This window comes from Eurosta solidaginis, chromosome 4 (assembly GCF_040869045.1).
Source record: "Eurosta solidaginis isolate ZX-2024a chromosome 4, ASM4086904v1, whole genome shotgun sequence".
Lineage (NCBI taxonomy): Eukaryota > Metazoa > Arthropoda > Insecta > Diptera > Tephritidae > Eurosta > Eurosta solidaginis.
This window is the reverse complement of record NC_090322.1, coordinates 247,843,248-247,870,108: the sequence shown is the minus strand read 5'-3', so window position 1 is coordinate 247,870,108 and position 26,861 is coordinate 247,843,248. Positions and strand designations below refer to the sequence as shown.

At 37.2% G+C, this 26,861-nt stretch overlaps 2 protein-coding genes across 4 annotated transcripts; both read left to right on the top strand.

Moving 5' to 3' along the window:
- Positions 1 to 18: 18 nt before the first annotated feature.
- LOC137251248 (putative inorganic phosphate cotransporter) lies at positions 19 to 13,722 on the top strand. 3 transcript variants are annotated; one of them, XM_067785532.1, is made up of 5 exons: positions 42 to 93; positions 251 to 397; positions 455 to 619; positions 10,695 to 11,786; positions 11,863 to 13,722. In XM_067785532.1, the coding sequence occupies exons 4-5, from the start codon at positions 10,812 to 10,814 to the stop codon at positions 12,094 to 12,096; spliced, it is 1,209 nt and encodes a 402-aa protein (XP_067641633.1). In that variant the 5' UTR covers positions 42 to 93; positions 251 to 397; positions 455 to 619; positions 10,695 to 10,811; the 3' UTR covers positions 12,097 to 13,722. The 3 variants fall into 3 exon arrangements, with proteins under 3 accessions (XP_067641632.1, XP_067641633.1, XP_067641631.1); XM_067785531.1 differs by having other exon boundaries at positions 19 to 397; XM_067785530.1 differs by lacking the exons at positions 42 to 93; positions 251 to 397; positions 455 to 619 and adding an exon at positions 10,032 to 10,420 and having other exon boundaries at positions 11,863 to 13,718.
- A 9,504-nt stretch (positions 13,723 to 23,226) lies between these two features.
- Positions 23,227 to 24,169, top strand: LOC137251249 (uncharacterized oxidoreductase TM_0325-like). Its single transcript, XM_067785533.1, has one exon. The coding sequence runs from the start codon at positions 23,272 to 23,274 to the stop codon at positions 24,037 to 24,039; it is 768 nt and encodes a 255-aa protein (XP_067641634.1). The 5' UTR covers positions 23,227 to 23,271; the 3' UTR covers positions 24,040 to 24,169.
- Positions 24,170 to 26,861: the final 2,692 nt, after the last annotated feature.

Genomic DNA, 26,861 nt, shown 5'->3' with positions numbered 1-26,861 from the left:
ATTTTACGGTCAGAGGTTATATTCATAGTCACATTTGCATGGACGTGATTAGGTTTTCTGACCAAATTTTTTGTAGGGAACTGTAAGAAAAATGTACATATGTCAACTGCAAGAGTAAACAAAACATTAAAACAAAAAAATGTGTTCAGCATGAACATAATGTACACATAGTGTATAGGTACACTATGAGCATGAACATGAACATTGTGTACAATGATCATGGATGTAATGGATGTATAATACTTTACAGCGTATCATTGCATGTAAGAAAAAAACTTGAATTAAACACCAAGTCCACTCCGCAGCAATGGAATAAAATGGCCATGACTCGGTGCACGCCTGGAATCTATGGGAGCGGTAAAACTGCATGTGAATCAGCAGAAGATTGAAGTAAAAGGTAATTCTAAATTTAACTATATTGGAAGTATGAACAAACCATTTTTTACTTCTTTAGGTTACCTGGTACCTAGATCGATGTTCTAGGCAGATGTCGCCGAGGGCAAATGTTATTAAGGAAAAGTCTGACAACAAGGCTTAGAGGCTCACACTTCAGAGCTAATCCGATGAAGAAATCATGCACGTTTTCAGTCCCCTTAGATTCAAACATAAATAAAATAAGGTAAAATATTCCGCTGGTTTATCCGATGAAATTCACTTGAAAATGCTGTATGTGCTTTTTTGGGCAGCGATTTAGTTTAGCACCCCCCGAGTTCGTGGTGGGACTTAAAATCAAATGAAAGAGGGAGTTGTACTGCTCACAAATATATTTATTTTAAAGTGCGCAAACTTATAGTTTAAAATTTATTTGTTGTTACAAGTTTGCAAATGGGTTTAAAGTTACCATGGTATAACTATCACTTTCTATCTACATACATACGAACACTTTCACAAGAATTTTATATATAAGTACACTCTGTAATGTTTATAAAACAACAATCAACTATTTATTTTGTTTAAATTTACGTTGTTTACTTTCCGCAAACCCAAGCATACAGCCATTTTATCTAATTTACTGTTTGCTTGGTGGTGCCAGATGCTTTAAATAGTACCAACGAATGAAAAATGTTATAAATAGTACCAACGAGGAAAACGGACCTTTTTCATTCAACTCCGTATATTTATTTCACAAAAAAAAAAGATTTTTTATTCGAAATTTTCGCCTACGGTCATATATGTATAACATATATGCCTACGGCGCTTTTTATTTTTTTTTTAATAATTTACGTTTATTTAATAAAAAATTGAAAATTTGGAAGGGGGTGCTATTCTAAAATGTTCCCCTTTTTTGTTTGAAAGCACTCGACCATTGTGAATGATAACTTAGTGTGATATCTTCTGCATAGACGTCAAAATTCGAAAGTGATTGGATCACCTGATTTGTATTTGACTATCGCTGTCTCAATCTGTATCTCTTTCTATCACCCGCTGAAGATAGGCGCCGCCATATTGAACACTCTGTCAAAACGCTAAAAAGTAGCCATATTGAACATCCTGTCAGGCATTTGACAGATAAGATCATGGTTCAATTATGTACAGGTTGGCTCATATCATCAGCTGATTTTATTTATGTCATTGCATGGTCGAAAGGATTGTCAAAAGGAGATGGCAAACTCAAAACGAAACCAACACATTGGCAACATTTTACTTACACATACAAAAACTGCTAAGTTTTATGTTTCCATTCCATACCATTCGCACCAACACCAATACACAGATTTTGACAATTTGAACAGACATATTTTGTTGCTTTACAGATGAGCCAACCTGCATATAGTTGAACCATGGATAAGATATCACACTTAGTTATCATCATTGTTTACTATATAGTTTGGCAGCTTAAGTAGAGGTTATGATGTTGCGAATAGAGTGGAAGGCAGTGGACTAGGCAGTCGAATGTCATATAATGAAGGAATGGTGTTCGGAGTTTTTTCAAAGTTAAAAAAAAAATGATAAAAGCTTTAATATAAATAAAACTATTGTTTTAATAACAACAAAAACGCCATATATATTCTGTATACATAAATTGGCAAGGATTATCTCACCTTAAAATTTGAATTAAATAATCTAAATTTTTTTTTTGAAACTGAGTCGAGAACTGTGGGTGTGAATGTGCGAATTTTCACCGATCAGCTGTTAGTTGCACTACTTGGTAAAATTTACAATGGTTATCATTCACAATGCACTCGACGACTTTGATTTGCCAAATGCATACAAAATGGATACACTCTACACATTACAAATGCATTGCTCCCTTTTCTGGCACTAAGCCACCATTTAGTGTTTAATTAAAAATATATATAATTATCATCGTGCTTGTTCAACGTAAACTATAGTATCAAGCCTGTCCGCTTCCTGAGTCTGTCTCTCCCAGTGGAGGTCTCCCATCAAATACGGGTTTGGATAGAATTTCTCTATGATCTGAATCATCTTTCTTCATTCGCATAACACGATATAGGCAACGAAACCTCTTCGCCTTTGGCGGAAGAGCTCGAAAATTTTACAAAAAGGTGTTTTCGAATTAAAATACACCTTCTTATCCTAGTACAAGACATATTGAACTCCTCATGAGATATGGCGTTTTTGATACAAATTGTGAGATGGGCTCTTCCTGAACCGAGCTCCGAAATAAAGATGATAATGATAACGATCTCACTGCACTGCGACAACAACAACAACATAACGATCTCAAAGTTGTTTTGAGTGAATCTCGAAATGAGTCCAAAATAGTCGTGCCAATAAAATGTTACCTAACACACTCGCAAATTGATCTCGAAATATTAACTAAAGCAATCTAACAAAATTCGGAAATGATCTCAAAATAATCCCGAAATGATCCCAACATTTCTACAAAGTTTACATTATGTTAGTTTTAATAGGGCAAACAAGAGATTTTGCATTCCCGAAACCTAATTCCGTCGCAAAATAACAGTTTGAAAAAACGTTAGCCAGTAAATAACACTTAACCATCTTAGTGATAGTGAGAAATATTTGAAAATAAAAATTAAATACTGTGAAGGACCGAAACATTCAAAATTAAACATATTTCCCTGCTAAAGCCCTTTTTGGTTTTTGTATATTATTCGTTATAAACCGAATTTCTTTTTCTGGTGTACCGTTAAATGTAACTTCTGCTAATGAGCCATATCACGAACGCCCTTTTGGCGAATTCGAAAAAAAGCAATGCCGATTACAATTTGAACGACGCTAATGTATTCTATAGAATACTGAAAGACCCGGCATACGTTGTCCTGCCCTAAATTTGGCCTATCTGCAAACATTTTAATAAGCTTTTTCCGTCTGACTCTGCCCTTCCCCCCTCTTCACTTTTTCCTAATCCTTTTATTCACTCCTCCCTCCGCCTTTTTCGCTTCATCTATCTCCATCTTCGTCTCATTCTATCTCTTTCTCAATCCTCTCTTTTCTCTTCTCTCAATTCCTTCTCATTCTTCTGCATCCCTTATTGCCTGTCCCAGAGGGTGGTATGTATTATATTCCAGTCCCAGTCCCAGTCCCACTCCGAGTCTCAGTCCCAGTCCTAGTCCCAATCCCAGTCCCAGTCCGTCTCTGGATAATATATTACTCTGTACTAAAGCACTCATCAACAGCTTTCATTTGATATCCATATTGTATAAACACATCCTAGGGGTACTCGGGTCAACGTTTCGGCCTATATCTCGAGACCCTGTACGTCGATCACCTATGTACTAACCACCGCGTTAGGTTTACGCAACTTGTGTGAAAGTTTGAACAAAATCCACTGACGCATCTCTCCAAACACCGGCGACCAACTAACACACATTTTAGCCTTTCTTTTTATATATATATTTTTCACACTTTACTATAATATTGAAACGAAATGTAGATTTTCGTTGCTTTTGAAATTCGGCTTAAAAATTGCACATGGAACAACTAATGACTCTCCTGAATTAAAAAAAATGTCACAGTACCTCTAAATCGCGGGCCCCCTCACCCTCTCGGCGGGCCTGGTGATGTGCTATACTTGATACCATTCACTATAATATTTTTTATTGATAAGCAGGTTGTTTATTTAAACACCAAGCAATTACACGGAAGTATATCCGCACCACCTGAAAATATGAGTGCCATTGCGTATATGTAACATTTTATTATTACGTATAAACAAATAAAAAAAATTCCAATAAAATAATATTGCGACTATAAACTGAGATATAACTTATCCTATCTTTCAAGTTAGATCAAACTACACACGGTGTGCAAAACAAATTCAAAATCGGTTAGTAGTTTAGGAGGCCATCGCGGCCAAAAATTGTGTGACACGTGTTTTTTATATATTAAGATATATACTATATGTATATACATATATCATATATGATAAATGCATGTACATTGTACAACTTTGTATGCAATACCTATGACTATAATTTCGCGCTCAGTTTTTATATCTTTCATGAGAATGAAATGGTATATTAATTTCGAACGAATCCCAAAATTGTAAGTCCTTAAAGGAAAATAGATAGACCCACCATTAAGTATACCGAAATAATCAGGATGAAAAGTTGAGTTGATTTAGCCATGTCCGTCTGTCTGTTTGTAAGCAAACTAGTCCCTCAATTTTTGAGATATCTTGATAAAATTTAATGAGCGGGTGTATTTAGGTGACCACTATAGCATATATCCTCCATACAACCGATTTTTCAGAAAAAGAGGATTTTTGTCATATCTTCCTCCATTTATCAGATTGAAGCTTCAAACTTTACCATATGCTTTCGTATATTCCACACATTGTTGTCTGAAAAAATGGATGAGATCGGTCGTATATATAGCATATATCCCCCACAGCCCCATTTCAAATTTCACCAAATGCTTACGTATATAGGATATATTGTTGTGTTAAGAAATCATAGAGATCGGTGGTATATATATTATATACCCCATATAAACTGTAATTTTTGCCCCTTTCCTGCGGGTAGAAAGTTCAGATTTCATCAAATACTTACGTTAACTCCATATATTGTTAAAATACGTGATTCGTAGTCATAGTTTTTACATGCAGATCACAAAAAAAGTGAAACTTTGCATCCTCACACAAAGTACCTACCTATTTTTTATTTTATATTTATCTTTAAAATCGTTTAGGTATGTACATCTGTTCACTATATATTTCTTATCGTATACAGCCGATTATTTGGAGATTACGAATGGGATAAGATTACACAGGCCGACAAAATGAGACCGATTTTTTTGACCATAAACCAGACCATACTTTCCTAAAGGTTTTCGATGCGCTGAATTCAAATCTGGACGCAGAATTGCTCTATCACGTCAGGATTTTGAGATATCCTAACCTAAATGTGCAAAAAACACCGTTTTGGCCTATTTTTGAGGTTATATATAAACGACAGATTTTTTTTTTTAAAAAGCACACATAGCATCTTAAAGAAGAAGTATTTCTCTTACGAATGGCGTTGAGTTTGCTCAAATATCTTTTTTTTCGCTAAGATAGAGCAATTTAAAGTTTATAAATTTGCTAATTCCCCATTCTCCCCATATTTGTTCTACAAGCATTACAAATAGATTGGGGTACCCATGATTTATCTAAGTTTCTCAATGGCTTATTATAATTCTGCGTCCAGATTTGAATTCAGCGCATCGAAGACCTTTAGGAAAGTATGGTCTGGTTTATGGCCTTGTCGGCCTGTGTTATTGTTCAGTCCCATTCATGAAAGGTATGAAGTCTTCGGCACAGCCAAAGACAGTCCCGTCCTTATTTGTTTTAATTGAAAAAGAGAATGGTATGAGAGAGTCAAAGAAATTGTAGAATTAAGAAATCAAGCATACGAAAAACTTTCCCGTCGATGGTGGCGCGAATTTGATGTGTCCTCGTTAAGAAAGGATAAAATTATCTATACACCAAGCAATCAATGATAAAAAGTATTTATAAGATGTTAGTGTTCAGGGATCTGGAAAGTCGAATAAAAGTGTAACAACACAAAAATCGTAGTCTTAATCCTTTAACGCTAGTCCTTTGAAACGTAGTGTTTCAATTAGGTCGGACCACATCATCATACGTGTTGGATGTTTTGTTGTCACCGGACATAGGAAAAGGAGCACATATCGTGAGGGGATTTGACACAAACTTAACATACAGCGCGTGCAAAACACGTCAGCGTCTAATTTACTACATTATCCAGAAATAATTTGCCAAAAAGTTACGCACTTCCTTTAGTCGGTGATTGTTTCAAGTTCCGTGAAGCCACAAAGTGAAATGCGATTGTGTTTTAACACAACAACAATAGCTTCAACATTTTTCGGTTATCGTTAGGATATGCATATTATGCAGCATGATTAGAATGCAGCGGTCTGCCGCAATACATATGTCAACACACAAAAACTCGAAGTTGTGCTCAACCTCCCCCTGATAGACCTATATGGTAAACTCTAGCCATTTATTATGCTACATGGAACCTTTCTCCAAAAAAGAGAACTGTGCTTCAGAAAAATTAGCGAAAGAAGCCAATTTGTCTTCTTCTTATAGCGATAAGAAGACTCTTTGAAGGCTTTAGGCAGTTTTATCGATGTTGATGGTCCTCTGGCGGCCAGCCCGACAATCTAGGTAATACAACCTTAAGTAAAAATGTTGCGCATACGCACCGGTACCCGTCTTTTCAGCTGGTTTGCGTGCAATCGGTTCGTTTTTGATAAAACAACTGTCTTATTGCTAATAAAATATTGTCATAGCGTAAACGATTTCGAATTCATAACTACTTTTACGAAAAAAAAAATCTTTTAGAGAAAAAAAAGTATTTTTATTTATTTTAATTTTCTGCCGATGTAGAAGCGAAAACAATTATTACACATCGCTTATGGGAGTATGTATGGCTTGGTTGAACTGGCCGATCCGTAAGGGCGTCATACAGATTGTATGTGTCTATAGTGTTGCCAGAAGCTTGTTTGACGACCAACCTAAAAACCCCTGCCAAGAACCTGGCAAATAGTACAAGTTTTCTTAAACTTGCTTTTCTAACAGATCCACCGAAAAAAATGACGCTAGTGAAATCAACAAGTCTGGTTCGTTGTTCTTGAATCCAAAACCTTTCGGTAAAATGAATCGCATTATGGTTAGTTCAACCCAATTTTTTGTCAAGGGGACAAATTTGTTTAGTCATTTCCACTGGCTCATGTTAACAATTTTCTGTAAAAATTACAAATTCTTAAAAAATCTTGCTGATTTTTCTGTAAAAACGACATTTCACATCGATCAATATTATGCAAAAACAACAGCTAGTTTTAAAGAAAACTTCCGCTTATGGCGCTCACAACTTCGTTCTTATGATCGTGGTTATGCCTTCAATCTTCTTTCAATGTTGAGAAAAATCTGTTATTTTAACAATTTTCATTGGTAATCTTAGGGTGACTGCAATAATTGTAAAGTTAACAGAGCTTATGTATGCTAAGTTTTTTTTTTTTTTTGTTAATTTGACTGTTGCAACCGCCAACCCAGACCCAGCAATTTGCAAATTTGCAAATTTCTTTTGAATTGATCCGAAATTCTGCTAATTTCACCAGTTTTTTTTTCATTATTCTAGATCGGAAAATTGTCCCACTCGTATCTCTAATGCTCTAATCTGGCGAATGCAGGCCACGCACATAAAATAATAGTACAACATTTTCATTTTTACTCAATAAGGTTAGAACTTCTGTACGAATGTCAATGTTCATCACTATTTTACGAAGTTTTAGATAATTACGCCCTTAACACATACACTCAAAGAAATGGTGCTAGTAAAATCAACAAAGCGGTTCTGTTGTTCTTGACTTAAAGAAGATTCGGTGAAATTGATCGAATTATGGTTAACTCGACCGAGTTCTTTGTCAAGCGAACAAGAAGAGAAATTGTCGCTCTTAAGTTAACAAAATTTTGTAAAATTGACAGATTCCTAATCAATCTAACTGATTTTTTTGTTAACACAACTGATCTCACTGGTCATTTCAACAGCGATCAACAGTCAATACATAAGTAAATTTTAAAGAGAATTTTACGTTCACTGCGCTCTCTACTTTGTACTTATGTATGCTGTGTACTATATGTATGCACATATTTACGTATGTATATGGCGGCCGCCGTTGTGTGATGGTAGCGTGCTCCGCCTATCACACCGAAGACCCTGGGTTCCCACCCCGGGCAAAGCAACATAAAAATTTTAGAAATGAGGTTTTTCAATTAGGAGAAAAATTTTCTAAGCGGGGCCGCCCCTCGGCACTGTTCGGCAAGCACTCCGAGTGTATTTCTGCGATGCAAAGATCTCAGTGAAAACTCATCTGCCTTGCAAATGCCGCAACATAGGTACTTTCGTACAAAGCTGTCGCAACAACTTTTTTTGTTCATTTGACTACTTAAACGGTCAATTACGAATCAACGATTTGTGCGCAGTTGATTCAACATCTTGCTGCGATGGATAAAAATTTACAGAAATTTCGGTTGAATTGATCCGTATTTCGGTTGATTTTACCAGTCTTTTTCTTTCAGTGTATAAGTACATATATTTTGTTATGTTCAAGCCACAATTTGACCGATAAGTACAGAACTTGGTGTTCTACTGTTATCTAATTTTTTTTCTTATCATTATCTAATTTTTTTCTTATCAAGTTTAAAAGTAATGCAGCAAGGAGGTGATGTTTTCGGCCCCTTTGCTGTATAACTTTATTTCTTTGCTTCCTTAGTTGTTGTTCAAGGATGGTTTAGATACAAATTTTTGGAAATAATTTGGAGAAGCTATCAAAAATTTATTATAGAGACTCCATATATGTGTGCGGGTGCAGTGGGAGTGAGAGTGAGAGAGGAACTGAAAGTTGGAGTGGGAGTAGGAGAGGGACTTGGAGTGAGAGTGAGAGTACAAGTGGAAACGGGGTGTACATGACCAAATTAAAAAAAAAAAAACATTTATCCCGTGGAAGTTCATTCTCCGTTTGGGTCTTATTTACGACTTTAGCTCTAGAAGTCTTAAACAATCAATGTTGAAACAATCAGTCCATAAATGTCCAAACAGATATGAATGTTAAAATCGGAGAAATCCACAACTGCATGCTTAATGCGTTACGATTCAAAAAAATTAGTGAGCTCAAACTTTCGCTGAAAGGTAATCTAAATTTCATTAATAAGACGTGTTGTAAAAAAGTGAAATATCCATTTATTTTTATTAAAACTTCCCAGCAACTGGCCTCATCGTATTGACCAATAAGCCTCAGTTTGTTTCGCTTGAAGGGTATCGGGAAATTTTTGGATCAGCATATTAGGGAGGTCAACCTCAACAAACTCACTCTGTGTCTCTGTGTCTGACACAAGGATTGAAAAACATTTGACAGCGAAAAATACTGGAACTGGCATCTGTAGGCCGAGTTTGAAGAAAGCGATGCCTACTGGATACCATCCCACTATTTTTAAGGCAGAAATCCATGCAATATAAGTTTCCGATAGAGATTGTCTACGAAGAGGCTTATCTCGAGAAGTATTCTCATTTTGTCACACAACCAGGCAGGATTAATGCATTCGAGTCCTAAATGATCTAAAAGCCCAAAACCAGGTTCTGTTAGGATGAGTTTCTGGGCAGCATTATATAGTTCATAGCCCCTCGGTGGACTCACAAAGGCACATACTAGGGAAACCTTAAGTATGTAACTGGGAAACAAGGCAGTTTAGACAATCCTAGATTAAATGCCTAGGGCAATCACAGGCCAAATTATTTATACTCCCAGCAACGTAAGTATCACCAAGCTGATTTATCTACGAACTCTTACTAGTTACTATAGAAGATACTGTAGTCTATGATGACACCTACATAAGTAAGCTAAATCTATCCGATACGCAATTCTGTCGCTTTTATGAGCTAGAGGTTCACATTCTCTGCGAATCCGTAACTCTGACCAGGTAGAGACTCCCATCTAGGTGGCGTGACTATTAAACCTTTGGTGATATGGTGTAAAAAGCCTGAAAAAATACTTAAATAATTAAAAGCCTCCACATACAGTAATAGGCTGAAAGGGCAAGCACAATATGTAGATCTAAGTAAAAAATCCCCAACTGAGTATATAATATTCGCTTTCACTAGACTTCCTTGCTTTTTTATACATATTGTTTTTTTAAGAAAGTACAAATAAATCATTTGTCTTTATAATCTTAAGTCTAGTCACATTGCTTTCCCGTCATTTATGAGCGCAGAAGCTGCAAACAAACTCGTTGAGATGCTGAGTTGCTTTACATTGCTAGGACCGAACGGATATGGAAGTTAATAGCGAAAGCACGCGCGGCATTTTAGGTTATCGGCATCTGCAATGTCTCTTACTTTTCCTGGCATTTGGTCTAATGTTTGCGACGCGTGTGAATATTTCCATAGCCATTGTGGCTATGATGGATAAGAAGACAGCTAATTCGAACTTTCCTGTAAGCAGGGGAAGAAGAAGAAGGTGCAAAATTTTCTAAAGTAATCAGGGATTGCAAGAAATTATTATGCCTTAAAATGTTTACCAAACTAATTATATTAAAGGGGTAACTCCACTGGTATTGGAAGGACAACAATACGTCCCTTATTACACTGAATATTGATAAATGGATTGATTTTATTTTTTTAAAAAGCTATTTTCATAATAAAATTTATAACTGTAACGATCCCTGAATCTCGCACAAATTATTTTTAATATTTCCAATATTCTTACAGGAATATGCCTGGTCTGAGCGAACCAAATCGTATATATTCAGCAGTTTCTTTTGTGGTTACATTTTATTGCAAATTCCTGCCGGTGGTTGGTCAAGACGTTTTGGAGCTCGCCTACTGATGTTATACAGCATTGCCATCAATAGCTTACTTTCACTTTTAATACCGCTAAGTGTAGGCCTGGGTGATTGGCCTTTATTATGCACGTTACGTTTTGGTCAGGGTCTGGCGCAAAGTGTTGTGCTGCCCGCCATTGCGACAATAATGTCCAAATGGGAACCAATTGAAGAGCGTAGTGCAATACAAACATTCATTTACTGTGGTTCAAAACTGGGTTTAGTGGTAATGTTGGCTGTCAGTGGCAAACTTTGTTCTTCGAGTTGGGGTTGGCCAAGCACATTCTATTTGCCCGGAGCTTTGGGCTTGCTATTGTCCGCACTTTGGTTTGTATATGGTACGAATACAGCACCAGATTGCAAACATATTTCAGCGCGAGGTGCAATGAACGAAGAGTCATTGATTCAAATTGAGAAGGAGAAAAAGAAGCAAAAAGAAGCTGAAAGCACACCGATGACAGTGCCGTGGCGCAGTATTTGTACGTCGATACCGTTCCTAGTGCTCTTAGCAAATCATTACGCATATGATTGGTTTTTTTGGATGCTACTCACACAAATGCCCACCTATATTAAGAATGTGTTGGGCAAGGATATCGAAAGCAATGCGCTTATATCAGCGCTACCCTACCTTTGTTTGCTAAGTTTATCTCTGTTACTTTGTCCTTTCGCAAATTGGTTGGAGCGTTCGAAATTATTACATGCAACAGTTAGTCGTAAAATATACAATACAATTGGTTTTTGGATCCCTGCTATATCACTCATCTCATTGGGCTATTTACAACGCGATGAAGCAGATTTGGCAATTGGTTTGCTAACGGCCACTGTTGGTCTTAGCACGGCTATCTATTTCGGTTATGCTTTAAATCATTTGGATTTGGCGCCAAATCATGCTGGAACTCTAATCGGCATTGTGAATTGTTTGTCCAGTACGATGGGCATCGTTGCGCCGCTGGTTGTGGGCTTTATTGTAACAGATACGGTTCGCAGTAAAATATTTAATTTTCCTAAATATATACATATTATTTTTGTTTTTTCTTTCTATTTTTCGCATTTAGTCAAATATCTATCAATGGCGCACGGTATTCTTTCTTTCCAGTGCAATTGCATTTGTTGGTAATTTGCTGTTTTTATTGTTTGGCACAGCAAAGGTGCAGTCGTGGAATGAAGCACCACGCACACGTACACTCAGTGAATCAGAGCAAATGGAACAATTGTTCGAGACTAATAGTAAAGTAATCATCCCGAATGTCACAACCTACAAAAAATATAATTTCCCAAGTCTACCATGATTCCGATGCTTCCGTTCCATCAAAATATAAACATACATATATCATTCCATTTTATTTTTTACATACATATGTATATCATTTCGAGAAAAAAATAACCGTTGAACCTTTCTTCTATAATTCTTTATGTTCATTGAAAATTATAGAAAAAAACCAATATCACTCATCAAGCTCTGTTGAGCGGGCCTCAAAAGTATTCCTCCTCCCAATTTGTGGTTAACCCGAAATAACCCACGATTACCATATGGTAACGCAAAAGGTGTCGCTATATTTCCACGCATTAAATCTAAACCGCACAACAAATTTACAAAGGAATAACGCTATTTTATACAGAATATCCGTGACTTTCCACGAAAGAAATCTTTGGTCAGTCTGGGTTCAAATAGTGAAGCTTTCGTACGTCAAATTTAAGTGAGAAAGGAAAAGTTGAAAATTCCCGTTTTTCAATATGGCACGTCTGTAAGTTCGCGATTATAGTAATAATTTTTAAGAACATTTAAATAAAAACTATAAAAGTCGGTAACTAATGAAATAAGTTATTTAATTTAAGTTAATTATTTGCTGGAATTATTTAATTTCTAGTTCTTTTTTACATATGGTAACCGTGGGTCGGCTGGGGTACAGGTTTTTTTTCGTATTTCATGGAATTTTCTATGCTAGGGTACAGTTTCCTACGCGTTTCAATAGCTTTTCTGTGCCTTTTTGTAAATTTATCTGATATAATCTGCAGAATTTTTTAAATACTACGACTTTCAAAGGTTTATCGTTGCAACAAATACTTGATTACATTCAAGATATACCAACCACTCTTTATAAAGAGCCTCCTGTAGACGGAAAGATATCTGGCGAAGATGATGCTGAAGATGGTTGTGCTGGAATCCCTGACAATGTATGACCCGCTCAGCTAAAAGGCGGCTGTGAAGTAATAATTGCTAGTGGACGGCGTCTCGCTTATCCGCTCTTGACTTTTCTCAATTTATATTGTTATAATGCTATGGGAACAGTTCGTGAAAATAGAATTTCAGCAAGCTGTCCACTGGTGCATAAAAAAGACTTTAAGTCAATGGAATGAGGTTACTCGCAATCAATTGAGATGAAAAGCACCGAGATATGTTTGGTGAAATGGAAAGATAACAATGTTGTGTGCATGTTATCTACCAGCCTCGGTGAAAATCCGAATTCAATGGCACATCGTTACTCGCAGGTAAGTGGAGCCAAATAAATGTACCCTGTCCTTGTGCGATCACGGAATACAACAAATATATGTGTAGAGTAGACGGATGCGATCAAATCTTGGCGCAATATCGCACCACAAACAGGGGACAAAAATGGTGGTTAAGCATTTTTACCTGGCTGTTAGATGCCTGTACTAAAAATGCTTAGCAGCTTTATCGGAAAGTGCAACCGACAATGTCTCAATTAGATGGCCCGATTCCATCCCACAGATATGCTCTACAACCAGGTCGAGTGGAACACACTCTTCGTTTTGATCAGAGTGGATATATTGTAGTACCATCATATCGTAGCCGTTGTTCCTGTGAAAGATTCATAGTTAACGGACGAACAGCATGTATGAAATGCATCGTAAGACTTTGTTTGAAGTGTTTTGCAAGTTACCATACCAAACATCGATTTCAACCACCTATATTTTAGTTCAGAAAATGTATTTCTATTATATTTGTATAAACTTATTCGTTCCTTATTTACGGTTTAAAAAAATGTTCAAAAACGTCTATTATTTGCGAAATAAAATTTAAAAAACCATGTCCAAAATAATTTTTTCTTTCATCAAAAACCTGTACCCTAGACGACCCAGGATTACCATATGGTAACGCTAGTTTTCCGGATTTTCCGGAAAAGCGTAACAGTGGATTAAAAAATGGACATCATTTTCGTGTTCAGGAGGTCAAAATCTATAAGACAGCTTCTTTCCAACTAAATACAAGGCAAAAAAGTTATGGGAACTACCGGGTTAAAAGCATATAGCATATACGTACCAAAAGGCATTACTTAGAGATGATGAAGAAGAAAAATTCAGAAGCATATCCATGTTGGCGGCCACCGTGGTGTGATGGGTAGCGTGCTCCGCCTATCACACCGTATGCCCTGGGTTCAACTCCCGGGCAAAGCAACATCAAAATTTTAGAAATAAGATTTTTCAATTAGAAGAAAATTTTTCTAAGCGGGGTCGCCCCTCGGCAGTGTTTGGCAAGCACTCCGGGTGTATTTCTGCCATGAAAAGCTCTCAGTGAAAACTCATCTGCTTTGCAGATGCCGTTCGGAGTCGGCATAAAACATGTAGGTCCCGTCCGGCCAATTTGTAGGGAAAATCAAAAGGAGCACGACGCAAATTGGAAGAGAAGCTCGGCCTTAGATCTCTTCGGAGGTTATCGCGCCTTACATTTATTTTTTTTTTTTTTTTTATATCCATGTAATCCTCGCCTTGTGCAAATTTTGTAATATTTCTCTAACATCAATATTAATCAAAAAATAAAAATAAACTGATACATCATTGGAAAGGTAAAAATATTAGCCAAATTTTTAACTCCGCTCTCCTAAATGGAGAAAATTGAGGCAGCGATGTAACGCCCAGGGATGATTCATCTGATTCCGCAATCGATAATGATGGAACTTATGTCCCACACCCGATTATGACGATGTCAGAATAGCAATAACCAGACTAAAAAACAACAAAGCTGCGGGCGCTGATACATTGTTCAAATACGGCGGTGAGGAGTAGGTAAGGTGCATCTATCAGCTGCATTGCAAAATATGGTCGAACGAGTGAGTGCATGCCTTTCGATTGGAATCTTAAGTGTCCTTTGCACAGTCCACCAGAGGGGGGATCATGCTAACTGCGCCAACTATTGTGGAATAAACCTTAATATCGCATATAAGGTCCTTTCATGCGTATTGTGCGAAAGATTGAAGCCCACCGTGAATCTGCTCGTTATGGTTGAGCTTAGATGCTCCTCCCATTTCGCCCGCTTGTGTTTATCCACAAGCAATCTGATGCGTTGGTTTATATCCCTCATTTGGGGGTCGCCGGGATCGAGCTGTCTTATAAGGTCACGTTCTCTCGCTAAATTTGCGGCCTCCACCGAAAAGTGAGGCCGAATTTTGGGAATTCTACCGGCGGGAATAAAGTGAGCCGAGGCGGATTCAATGACCCCGCGGAAAGCACGCTCCCCTTGGCGAGCATCAGTCGGGATAGGGAGGGCAGCAAAGCGGTTGTCTGTAAAGGATTTGTATTCACCCCACTTACCTTTGTTAAAATTCATGAAAGTGCGTTTTTCTGTGACGATGAAGTCGGCGTTACGCTTCGAGCGAAATAAGTACAGGCAGGTGGTCGGATGCCAATGTTACCATCGGCTGCCAGTTGACGCAGTTTACGAGTCCTGCGCTCACGACTGATATATCCGGCGAACTGTGACAGCTTCCTACCATACGTGTGGGGGCGTGTTGTTGTTGTTGTTGTTGTAGCGATTAGGTTACTCCCCGAAGGCTTTGGGGAGTGTTATCGATGTGATGGTTCTTTGTCGGATACAGATCCGATACGCTCCGGTAACAGCACCATTAAGGTGCTGGCCCGACCATCTGGGGAACGATTTATATGGCCACATTAAACCTTCAGGCCATCCCTCCCTCCCCACCCCCAAGTTCCATGAGGAGCTTGGGGTCGCCAGAGCCTCGTCTGTTAGTGAAACGGGATTCGCCGTTCGAAGGTGAGGTTGACAATTGGGTTGGAGAAGATATATATTGCGCTACACAACCCCTTGAATCCCCGTGTGGGGGCGTCTCCGTTTATTGTGCAGAACGTCGTTTCTTCTATTTGATCCGCCAAAGATAATGTGATTATTGCCAGTGAGTAAGACGCTGATATTAGGCCGGTATCCACTGGGGCAACAGTGGCAGGAGGGATGTATGTAGATGTTGATGATTTCTAGGTTTGCATCACCTGACCGGACAGATAAGCCTTGACGTTCTAAGACACTGTCCCTGCAGCCGATGTCGAAATCAAATATATGATATTGCACTGAGTGGTGTATGATAAACGCGAGGCCGCCTCCATTTCCGCTCTTGCGATCTTTTCTGTGGATATTATACCCAGAACAGGTCTGCAGAGTAGATATTGCTGTGAGTTTAGTCTCTTGAATCGCAGCAATGCGGATGTTGTGCCGCTTCATGAAATCGACTATCTCCGTGATCTTGCCAGCTAATCCATTACTGTTTAACTGCAGCATTCTGAAGTGCAAGGGGGGAGACGTCGTCATTCTGGGAATAAGTGACGGGTTACTACGCCTGGGTTGTGAAAGGCTACGACGCAACCGCTGTTGTGGCCCTGGGACTGAACGTCCTTGGGTAAGCATTGAGGTACCCGGTGTATTTGGGTTTGCGGCCTGGCCACATGGCGCAATGAAACCCGTCGGGGGTTGCCGTCGCGGAGACCAGAACATCTACGAAAGTGGCACCGTCCAAAGCAGGAGCTGCATTGGGAGGATGTCGCAAATATATATATTCTGTGCTGGCAAACGGTGCAAAAGGTGGTAGGGACTAAGAGTCTGTTTCCCCGACCTACACGATTGCTGCCGGAAAAGAGTGGGGGAGAAAACGGGGGCAGGGGCAGATGCTCGGCATTGCTACCGACTCTACTACGGAGATTGTAGTTATGAGTGGGAGCGGCCGTATGAGTTGGTGGCGTCGTGGGGCGCGAGCAGCAGCGGGTACTTGTTGTGGCTTGCTCAGCAGCGGGGCGGCTGGAAGGTTGTGGGGGCGCTGAGGCGTAGACTACGGGACGCCCTTGTGCGTGAACAGCAAGGAGCCACAAAAGATTTATAAAATTTACGAGGACGTCGGGTTTTGGCATCTAGCCAAGAACAACCTATCCGATTCAACAATCCCTTGCACGAGACACACTGACAAGAGTATGGCTGTCCTAAAAATATTCTTTTCCGGCAGACGCAGCAAAACCATTTCTCAGGACCGGGGTCAGGAGACGGACCCGGATTGGGTTCGATACCTTCCCGGAGCAAGAGAATATGGAGCAGTACCGCTGCAAGGAGCTGCTGGGAGGATGACAATTTGTGGGAGGGACGCAACAAATTAAATGGGGTTACACTGAACTGACAGTCCTTGGTCGGGAAAAATCCCGAGTCGCTCCGGTACATAGAACCGACTGCCTTGGAAAGCGATGTCCTAGTAATCATCACCGTTTGTAAACTTTATAATTTTACTCTAATATTAATAACAAAAACAATTGTGCAACGCAATATGAGCATGTCTCGCTAATTAAATACAGATGATATTTTTGGTATTGTTCTCGGGATCATTTGTTTTATGAGCAACTGTTTCGGGGATAATTCTAAGAATATTTCTGGATACATTTTGGATTGTTTTTGGATAATTTTGCAACTCTTTCGGCATCACTTCGGAATTATTTGCGTAATATTCCGGTATGATTATTGAGATAGTTTCGAGACTATTTTGGAATTTTTTAGTATAAATTCTAGATCTAGTATAAATTCAGGATTGTTGATAAATTGTTTAAGTATCTCAAATACAGATAATAATATTGCTATAATAGTGAACAGCGACTGCTTATAAAAACAATGCTATACACCCAATGTTACTAAGCTCTTGGAGCGCGCCTATAATTATTCCACACAATTGGGATTAAAGAGCATATAGAATAAGTATGTACCTAAATGGTGAATAAAGAAACAGCAACAAAAATACAACACTTAGAGACCAATTGCAAAGTGAGCAGTGGGGCTTTCATATGGCTGAGTGGATAAAGGCATCTGCCTTTGCACTAGTTTAAAGTATGAAGTTTGGAGATTTCGAGTTCAATACTCAGCTCCCGAGAAGCTAACTGATGAAAAAGTGTAATTCAGAAACCTGTCCTAGTAACCATCGCCGTTTGTAAACTTTGTAATTTTTCTCTAATATCAATTACAAAATTAATTGTATAAAGCAATATGAGCATGTCTCGCTAATTAAATCAAGATCATTGAGGTATTTTTTCGAAATCAATAGGGGTAATTTCGAGGTTATGTCTAAATCCTATTAGCTTTCTGGAAAATTTCCGGACTTTTTTATACATTCATGTTAACTTTTGTAGATCATTCCAATTCTTTCTTTTCCGTTAATATTCAGAACCCACATTTAGTGTGTTCTGGAGCGGCCATCGTGGTGTGGTGAGAGAGCACTCTGAACATGAACCTGGGTGCAAGGCACGGTAAAGCAATATCAAATTCAAAAAAATAGTAAAGTAGCACGGCGCTAATTAGGATCTCCTCGGATTTTGTTCTTTTTATTTATTATAAAGTTGCCTAGCAACAAGCTTTTCTTTGGTTATTTCTTCTTTTACCCTAGTGTACATTAGACTGGGTCGAAAAAAAGCTGCGAATGACGGCTCCTAAATTTGAAGCAATGTTGAGAGGGTCTCAGACTTATTTTTGGCTGTGTTTTTGCCTTTCTTGCATATACATCTGCGTTTGCAACTAAAAAAACGAGCATCGAAAATTACACATAAGTAGTTAGTAGTGTATTATGAAACAGTTGACGCAGGCACTTTTTCGGTCATGGTGTGTAACGCATTCCAAAACGGAAAGTGGAGAGTAATGCAAACACATACTTCTTAGTACTTATTTTATGCACAACAATTTCGTAAATGCGGATAATGTTATGCACTTAGCAAAAATCAAGTTTCAACCTGTTGTACATGGACATAACAACTTTGGTTAGACAACTGATCATGATGACTAAGTAGTATTACTCATACATATTTTTTGAGCATATTGTTTTGCCGTAAAACAATACGCGATTACATCTATAGACACGATAATTTGTAGTTGTACCGTTACATCCACCGATGCACTTGTCAGCATAGCCTAGCATAGCCAAAACGTAATCCAAAATAGTGGATATATATATATTTTGGATATACAAAATTGGCTAGACTTACAGATGAAACCATAAAGGATCGTTGCTAAATGAAAGCTTTTGGACGCCAACCTATGAATCCAACATTTTTTTACATATTGTCCGGGTAATTAGAAAAACCGCCGTTTTCGATCCCACATTATTTTATAAAATAAGTGTAGTAAAATATGCAGATGTGTGTATACTTACTGGAGAATATGATTGAGTCAACGCTCATATATTATTCGCCCTATATGTTGCATGTATATATTCGCCTCGATAAGCGGTTACGATTTAATATTGCATCCTAAAATGAACTTGTATGTAGAAATTATCCCGTGCATGCAACAAACGAAAATTTTTCTTTCAACAAAGTAGAAAAAGAATCAAAAACAATCAAAAATAATCAAAAAAATCAAAAATAATTGAAAAAATCTAAAATAATCAAAAGTAATCATTTTGATTATTTAAAATTTTTTTTTTTTTGATTTTTTTTAACAATCGGAAAAAATCGTGATTTTTTTTTTTTTTTGATTTTTTTCTAATGGTAATGAATTAGTAATTGCTTTTTTCGCAAAACAATTGAAATAATCATTGACCATTAAAATAGGCATATAATTAATTGATTACTAATGCTAATTCGAATTTAACAGGTCTGCTTATAACCATAAAACCATAACCAGATAAAACAGCTGATCGAACCTACCTTATGGAAATCAATGTAATCGATTAGTGGTGCCATACCATAACGCTAACGCCATAATCATACCATAGCGAATCAAATGGTTTTTGGTTTTCCACCATATCCATAAACTAAAAATATTTAAGTTATATATATATATGAAGATTAGAACAAAAATCAGAACTCGGTGACAATGCAACATCAAGGACAAAAATCTACTACCAGTCCGATAACTAATTGATAACAAACCGTTAACACTCGGATAAGAAGTCCTTAGCCTTCGATAACAAATAAACAAATTTTCAATACCAAATTTTCGCCGGCATTTTGCAAAAATACGAAAGCTCGTCGGTTAAAGACTGATAACTTATAGTTTACGATTTTTATCTGTAACAAATGTGTAACACTTCGATGAAAAATCGATAACTCGTCGATATTACCTCCATAAGAAATCTTTATTTAACAAATGCATAACACACCCATATATTTTTTGATAAATAAACAGCGTTTTACCATTATAAATGGAAAAATTTTCAATAACAACTTTTCGGTAACCCATCAATAAAAACCAATAACCCGTCTACAAAAAACAGAAAACTTATCGATTACATTTGCTATAGAAAACAAATTCATAGCACTACGATGAAAAACCAACAACTCATTTAGTCACGTCCAGCAGCAAACTGATAATAAAAGTAAAACCCATCATTAACGCGGCCATAACCCCATCGGAAACAATCCGATAACTCGTCAATAACAAATCAATAACACTCCGATCACAAATCGATAAATCTTCGATAGTAAATCGACGATTTTGAATAACAGCTGTCTAGAAGATCTAGAAGCAGCAAGTGGCTTAAGTCCTAGTAAGCTTCTAGAATTTGCCAAGAGGACGGAGCTATTTTATAACATAGGTCCTGGTTTTTGATAGGTTTTTTCAGTTTGGTCGTTAAAACAAAATTCTGGTAACACTACGGACTTATTCAGTCTATGTGAGGTCCTCATGGACCGGCCAGTTCAACCTAACTTATACCTCATCTGTAAAAATCGAAAACCCGCCTATAAAAACTGATAACTTGCCGATAACATTTTATATCGATAACAAATTTATAATACTCTGTTCAGTTAGGAAAACATACTATCGGCAAGTAAATCTTTACTTTTAACGACAGCCAAGCGGTAATCGAATCTTTCGGGTTTTATCATTAAACATTGATTTTACACTAAACTAGCGTCCATCTTTTCAAAACATTAACCATATACACCTTAAGTACATGAGTCACGAGATACAGGGAATTATTTAGAAATCTCAATAGAAGTTGGACATCTTTCCGGATGTTGGGGCTCTACGGGAACAACGAAGGATATTCGTGAAGAAAAATTATATCTTATTCGAGATCGACTATCTTAGTACATTAAGCTGATAAAAATTACCACACCAAAAGAAAAACGATCAGCATAACAAATTTGTACAAAATGTTCCATATTTCGATCGATTGCACCAATTTGGCAACCGTAATAGCCTCCCACAACATGGGCCTTTAGTGCTTCACGCAACGATAACAGAAAATGAAAAATAATAAACATCATTATTATTGAAACATATTTATAAATATTTACATTATCGATCGTCTGTAGTGTAAATATATCAATGCCAAGTGCATTCACACATACACATAAATAAGTAGATATTTACTGACCTGAATGCTCTTGGTTTGAAATACCCTCCCACTGAGTTAAATAAACTCGTACACTCTTGTTCTTACAGTGGTGCAAAACAGATATTTTTGTACTCAAAGAGTGCAAGGATTTTTAAAAGAGGTATTTGGACAATTTATATCAATTCAGGCGGCTAATCCTTGATACTGACATGCGAACAAATGGAAAAAAATTTAAATATACAAATTATTCAAGAAATGAAAAATGATCAACTTTGTTGCGTTAACAAACTTTGATTATTTCTAGCAAACGATAATCGCTAGATTCGGAGAAATAAATTTTTCCTTCTCAAACTTTGTGATTATTATCGGAAAAAAATGTCAGATGTGCCAGAAGGCCTAAAAATCGTTAGTTAAGGAAATCTTGTAGGAAAACAAGCGTGTTTTTTTTAACAAAAAGACAATCAGAAGAAGGTATGTGTAGGCAATAATTTCACGCGAATAATTCTATCATCTGTCATCTTTCTTAAAAAGAGGCATCGAGAGATTACTTGACAAACCCATAAGGGAGCCTTTCAATGAGTTCCCCTTTCTAGAGCACAACATCCATACCTCAAGTGGAAATCCATTAAGTCAGGGCTACATGAAGTGGTGCGAACAGTGCCTTCTGTATAAACAATTTACTGTGGCCGCGTTGTGAAGCACACATACAACAGCGTTGTACATTTTACCAAGTAGCGCAACTAACAGCTGATCGGTGAAAATTCGCACATTCGCACGCACAGTTCTCGGCTCAGTTTCAAAAAAAAAACTTTAGATTATTGAGCTCAAATTTTAAAGTGAGATAATCCTTACGAATTTATGTATGTAGGATATATAAGGCGTTTTTTTTTGTTATTAAAACAATATTTTTATTTATATTAAAGCTTTTATCATTCATATTTTTAACTTTGAAAAAACTCTGAACACCATTCCTTCATTATATGTCATTCGACTGCCTAGTCCACTGCCTTCCACTCTATTCACAACATAACCTCAAAATAAGCTGCCAAACTATATAGTAAACAATGTACAACAGCGTGAAAGTTGATGGTAGAGGAACTTCTTCTTTCCAAAGTCAATACACTCTTTGCTTTGTTTGAAAAAAATTAGACTTATGATAGGGCGCTGTAACAACAAATCACTAATAAATTATCAAGTTTCTACCAAAAATTTTCCGACTGCGGCCAGCCTAGAAAAAATTTTGCTTAGCACTTTTGCCTCGAGCAACTGTAGCTGACAATGGGATTGCGTAAAGAGAAGCTACCCCTACTCAAAATTTTCGTCTTTGATTTAGCATCAGCAATATAATTCCTATTACGTAGGTCCCGCCCCAACCTATTTGTAGGAAGAATTAGAAAGTAGCGTAGCACGAAGCGAATTGAAAACGAAGCTCGGCGGAAATCTCTGAGGGGGTATTTCACGCCAATTCAATATTATTATAGTTACTGCATCTTCTTTTGACTTTATTTTAGTATTCCTATTCCTTACAGTTCCCATCAGATTCCTTGATTTGGTTGGCCCATTGAGGTTTTTCAGATAACGATCTTGACTCCATCTTTTTCACCCTGAGCGTTTTGATATTTAAAACTTTAAATCATTTTGGATCTTCGGATCGCCTTTACAGACCATATTTGGCAATCAAAGTTATAATAGCTCGTTTGTTAAGCACTACTAGGCATACAAATTGGTCACAACTGGTCATCAAAACAAAGCTTTAAAAATAACATTTTGCAAAATTTTCGAAGAACACAGCCCACTGTGCAACGGTTCGTCAATTCACTTAATTATATTGCAGCTACATATACACTTAAATGTGCACCCTCTTTTAAATAAGTTTAGTTGTCTTACCGTGTTACACTGAATCAGATCGAAATGAGTTTAGCCGGCAAAGTTGTAATTATAACTGGAGCAAGTTCAGGTATTGGTGCCACAACAGCCGAATCTTTTGCTAAACATGGAGCCAAAGTCGTAATCGTCGGAAGAAATGAAGCAAATTTGAAAGCCACTGAATCAGCCTGTAAAGCAGCTAACAACAAAGCCGAAATATTGCCCATCATCGCCGATGTCACCGTAGATGCAGAACGTATTATAAAAACAACAATTGATAAATTTGGACAGCTCGATGTGCTGGTTAATAATGCTGGTGTGCTAGAATCTGGTCATATACTCGATGTTGATGTCGAACAGCTGGATCGGGTTTTAAATACTAATTTGCGTTCGGTTTTCCTTCTAACCAAATTGGCTGCACCGCATCTTATCAAAACCCAAGGCAACATTGTGAATGTTTCAAGCATTGCGGGTTTACGTTCATTTCCTAACGTTTCTACTTATTGCATATCAAAGGCAGCTCTCGATCAGTTAACAAAATGCATAGCACTTGATTTGGCAGATAAAAATGTGCGCGTTAATGCTGTAAATCCTGGTGTGATTATAACAGACATTCATAGACGAAATGGAATGTCAGAGGAAGAATATGCAGCTTATTTGGTACGTTGTAAGGAAACACATGCGCTGGGACGCGTAGGAGAACCAAAAGAAGTAGCGGATGCTATAATCTTTTTGGCTAGTGATAAAGCCAGTTTTATAACGGGCGCAACTTTACCCATCGATGGGGGCAAACATGTAATGTGTCCACGTTAACTTGTTAGGTATTGAAATGAAAAAAAAATAATTTTAAAATGTATTATCATCTACTCTATTTTTATCATTATTATATTCCGTTATCAATCGTTATGACGTAACAATAAAAAATGGATAATATTTAACGTAATTGCGTGTGCTGGATGTCTCCCTGTTTACGAGATGATTAGAAAACTCAAAACCAAATTACTTTGATGTTGCTACAAAAATTCAATTTTATCTCGCATCTACAACTAAGCGTTTAAAAATAGGGCTACTCATGGCGGAACGATACACGGTGGCAGCATGGTGACATAACTAAAAACATAAATAACAAGTAAGGTTAAGTTCGGGTGTAACCGAACATTACATACTCAGCTGAGAGCTTTGGAGACAAAATAAGGGAAAATCACCATTTAGCAAAATTAACCTAGGGTAACCCTGGAATGTGTTTGTATGACATGGGTTTCAAATGGAAGGTATTAAAGAGTATTTTAAAAGGGAGTGGGCCATAGTTCTTTAGGTGGACGCTATTTCAGGATATCGCCATAAAGGTGGACCAGGGGTGACTCTAGAAAATGTGTTGTACGATATGGGTATCAAATGAAAGGTGTTAGTGAGTATTTTAAAAGGGAGTGGGCCTTAGTTCTATAGGTGGACCCCTTTCGAGATATCGCCATAAAGGTGGACCCCTTTCGAGATATCGCCATAAAGGTGGACCAGAGGTGACTCTAGAATGTGTTTGTACGATATGGGTATCAAATGAAAGGTGTTAATGAGTATTTTAAAAGGCAGTGGGCCTTAGTTCTATAGGTGGACGCCTTTTTGAGACATCGCAATAAGGGTGGACCAGGGGTGACTCTAGAATGTGTTTGTACGATATGGGTATCAAATTAAAGATATTAATGAGGGGTTTAAAAGGGAATGGCCCTTAGTTGTATATGTGAAGGCTTTTTCGAGATATCGACCAAAATGTGGACCAGGGTGACCCAGAACATCATCTGTCGGGTACCGCTAATTTATTTATATATGTAATACCAGGAACAAGATTCCAAGGGCTTTTGATTTCGCCCTGCAGAACTTTTGTGTTTTCTTCTACTTAATATGGTAGGTGTCACCCATTTTACAAAGTTTTTTCTAAAGTTATATTTTGCGTCAATAAAACAATACAATTACCATGTTTCATCTCTTTTTTCATATTTGGTATATAATTATGGCATTTTTTTCATTTTTCGTAATTTTCGATATCGAAAAAGTGGGTGTGGTCATAGTCGGATTTCGGCCATTTTTTATACCAAGATAAAGTGAGTTCAGATAAGTACGTGAACTGAGTTTAGTAAAGATATGTTGATTTTTGCTCAAGTTATCGCGTTAACGGCCGAACGGAAGGACAGACGGAGGACTGTGTATAAAAACTGGGCGTGGCTTCAACCGATTTCGCCCATTTTCACAGAAAACAGTTAACATCATAAAATCTATGCCCCTACCAAATTTCACAAGGATTGGTAAATTTTTGTTCGATATATGGCATGAAAAGTATTCTAGACGAGTTAAATGAAAAGGGGCGGAGCCACTCCCAAATTTTCTTTTAGTTTTGTATTTTGTTGCACCATATAATTACTGGAGTTGAATTTTGACATAATTTACTTATATACTGTAAAGATATTCAATTTTTTGTTAAAATTCGACTTTTAAAAATTTTTTTTTTAAAGTGGGCGTGTCGTAATCCGATTTGGCTAATTTTTCCTTAGCACACATATAGTAATAGGAGTAACGTTCCTGCCAAATTTCATCATGAAATCTTCAACGAATGCCAAATTACAGCTTGCAAAACTTTGAAATTACCTTCTTTTAAAAGTGGGCGGTGCCACGCCTATTGTTCAAAATTTTACTAATTTTCTATTCTGTGTCATAAGGTCAACCCACCTAGCAAGTTTCATCGCTTTAGCCGTCTTTGGTAATGAATTATCGCACTTTTTCGGTTTTTCGAAATTTTCGATATCGAAAAAGTGGGCGTGGTTATAGTCCGATTTCGTTCATTTTAAATAGCGATCTGAGATGGGTGCCCAGCAACCTACCTACCAAATTTTATCAAGAGGCCTCAAAATTTACTCAAGTTATCGTGTTTACGGGCGGACGGACGGACATGGCTAAATGAATTTCTTTTTTCGCTCAAATCATTTTGATATATAGAAGTATATATCTATCTCGATTAGTTTATGCCGTTACGGATTACCGTTATGCGAACAAAGTTAATATACTCTGTGAGCTCTGCTCAGCTGAGTATAAAAATTTCATGTACTTTGCTTTTGTAAATTCGATGGACAAATGTCAAAATCGTACTGCGCCGGATGTTGACGTATCAAATCAAATAAAAAAAAGTTTATAATCAGCTGTCCCATGCTGCCACCTTGTATCGTTGCGCCATGGGGATACTCCTTCATTACCTCGTCACGCAAGCCTCGCTCGTGTTGCTCGGAGAACAAAACAGATTTCATGACGGAATATTTTTATTTTTTTTTTATAAATCGAATGAAATATTATAAATGAAGTATTAAATGTGTATATGATTTAAACGTACCTACACGGGGACATTCCATATCAATTCATACTGCCGTCGATTTTGATAAAATGTTATTTCCTGTTGTTTTTTTTTTTTTTTGTTTATAATTTTGTACTCTCAATTCTTCTGAAAAATAACTTGCTTAAATTTGTAATTTTTGTTTAAGGTGCTTATATTCGGTGAATTTTCTGAACAAAAAAATTTGGAAAAAAAAATAATTCACTCATAATTTTACTTTATTTTTACATTTAAATTTGAAAATATTGTTTTTAAAATTTTC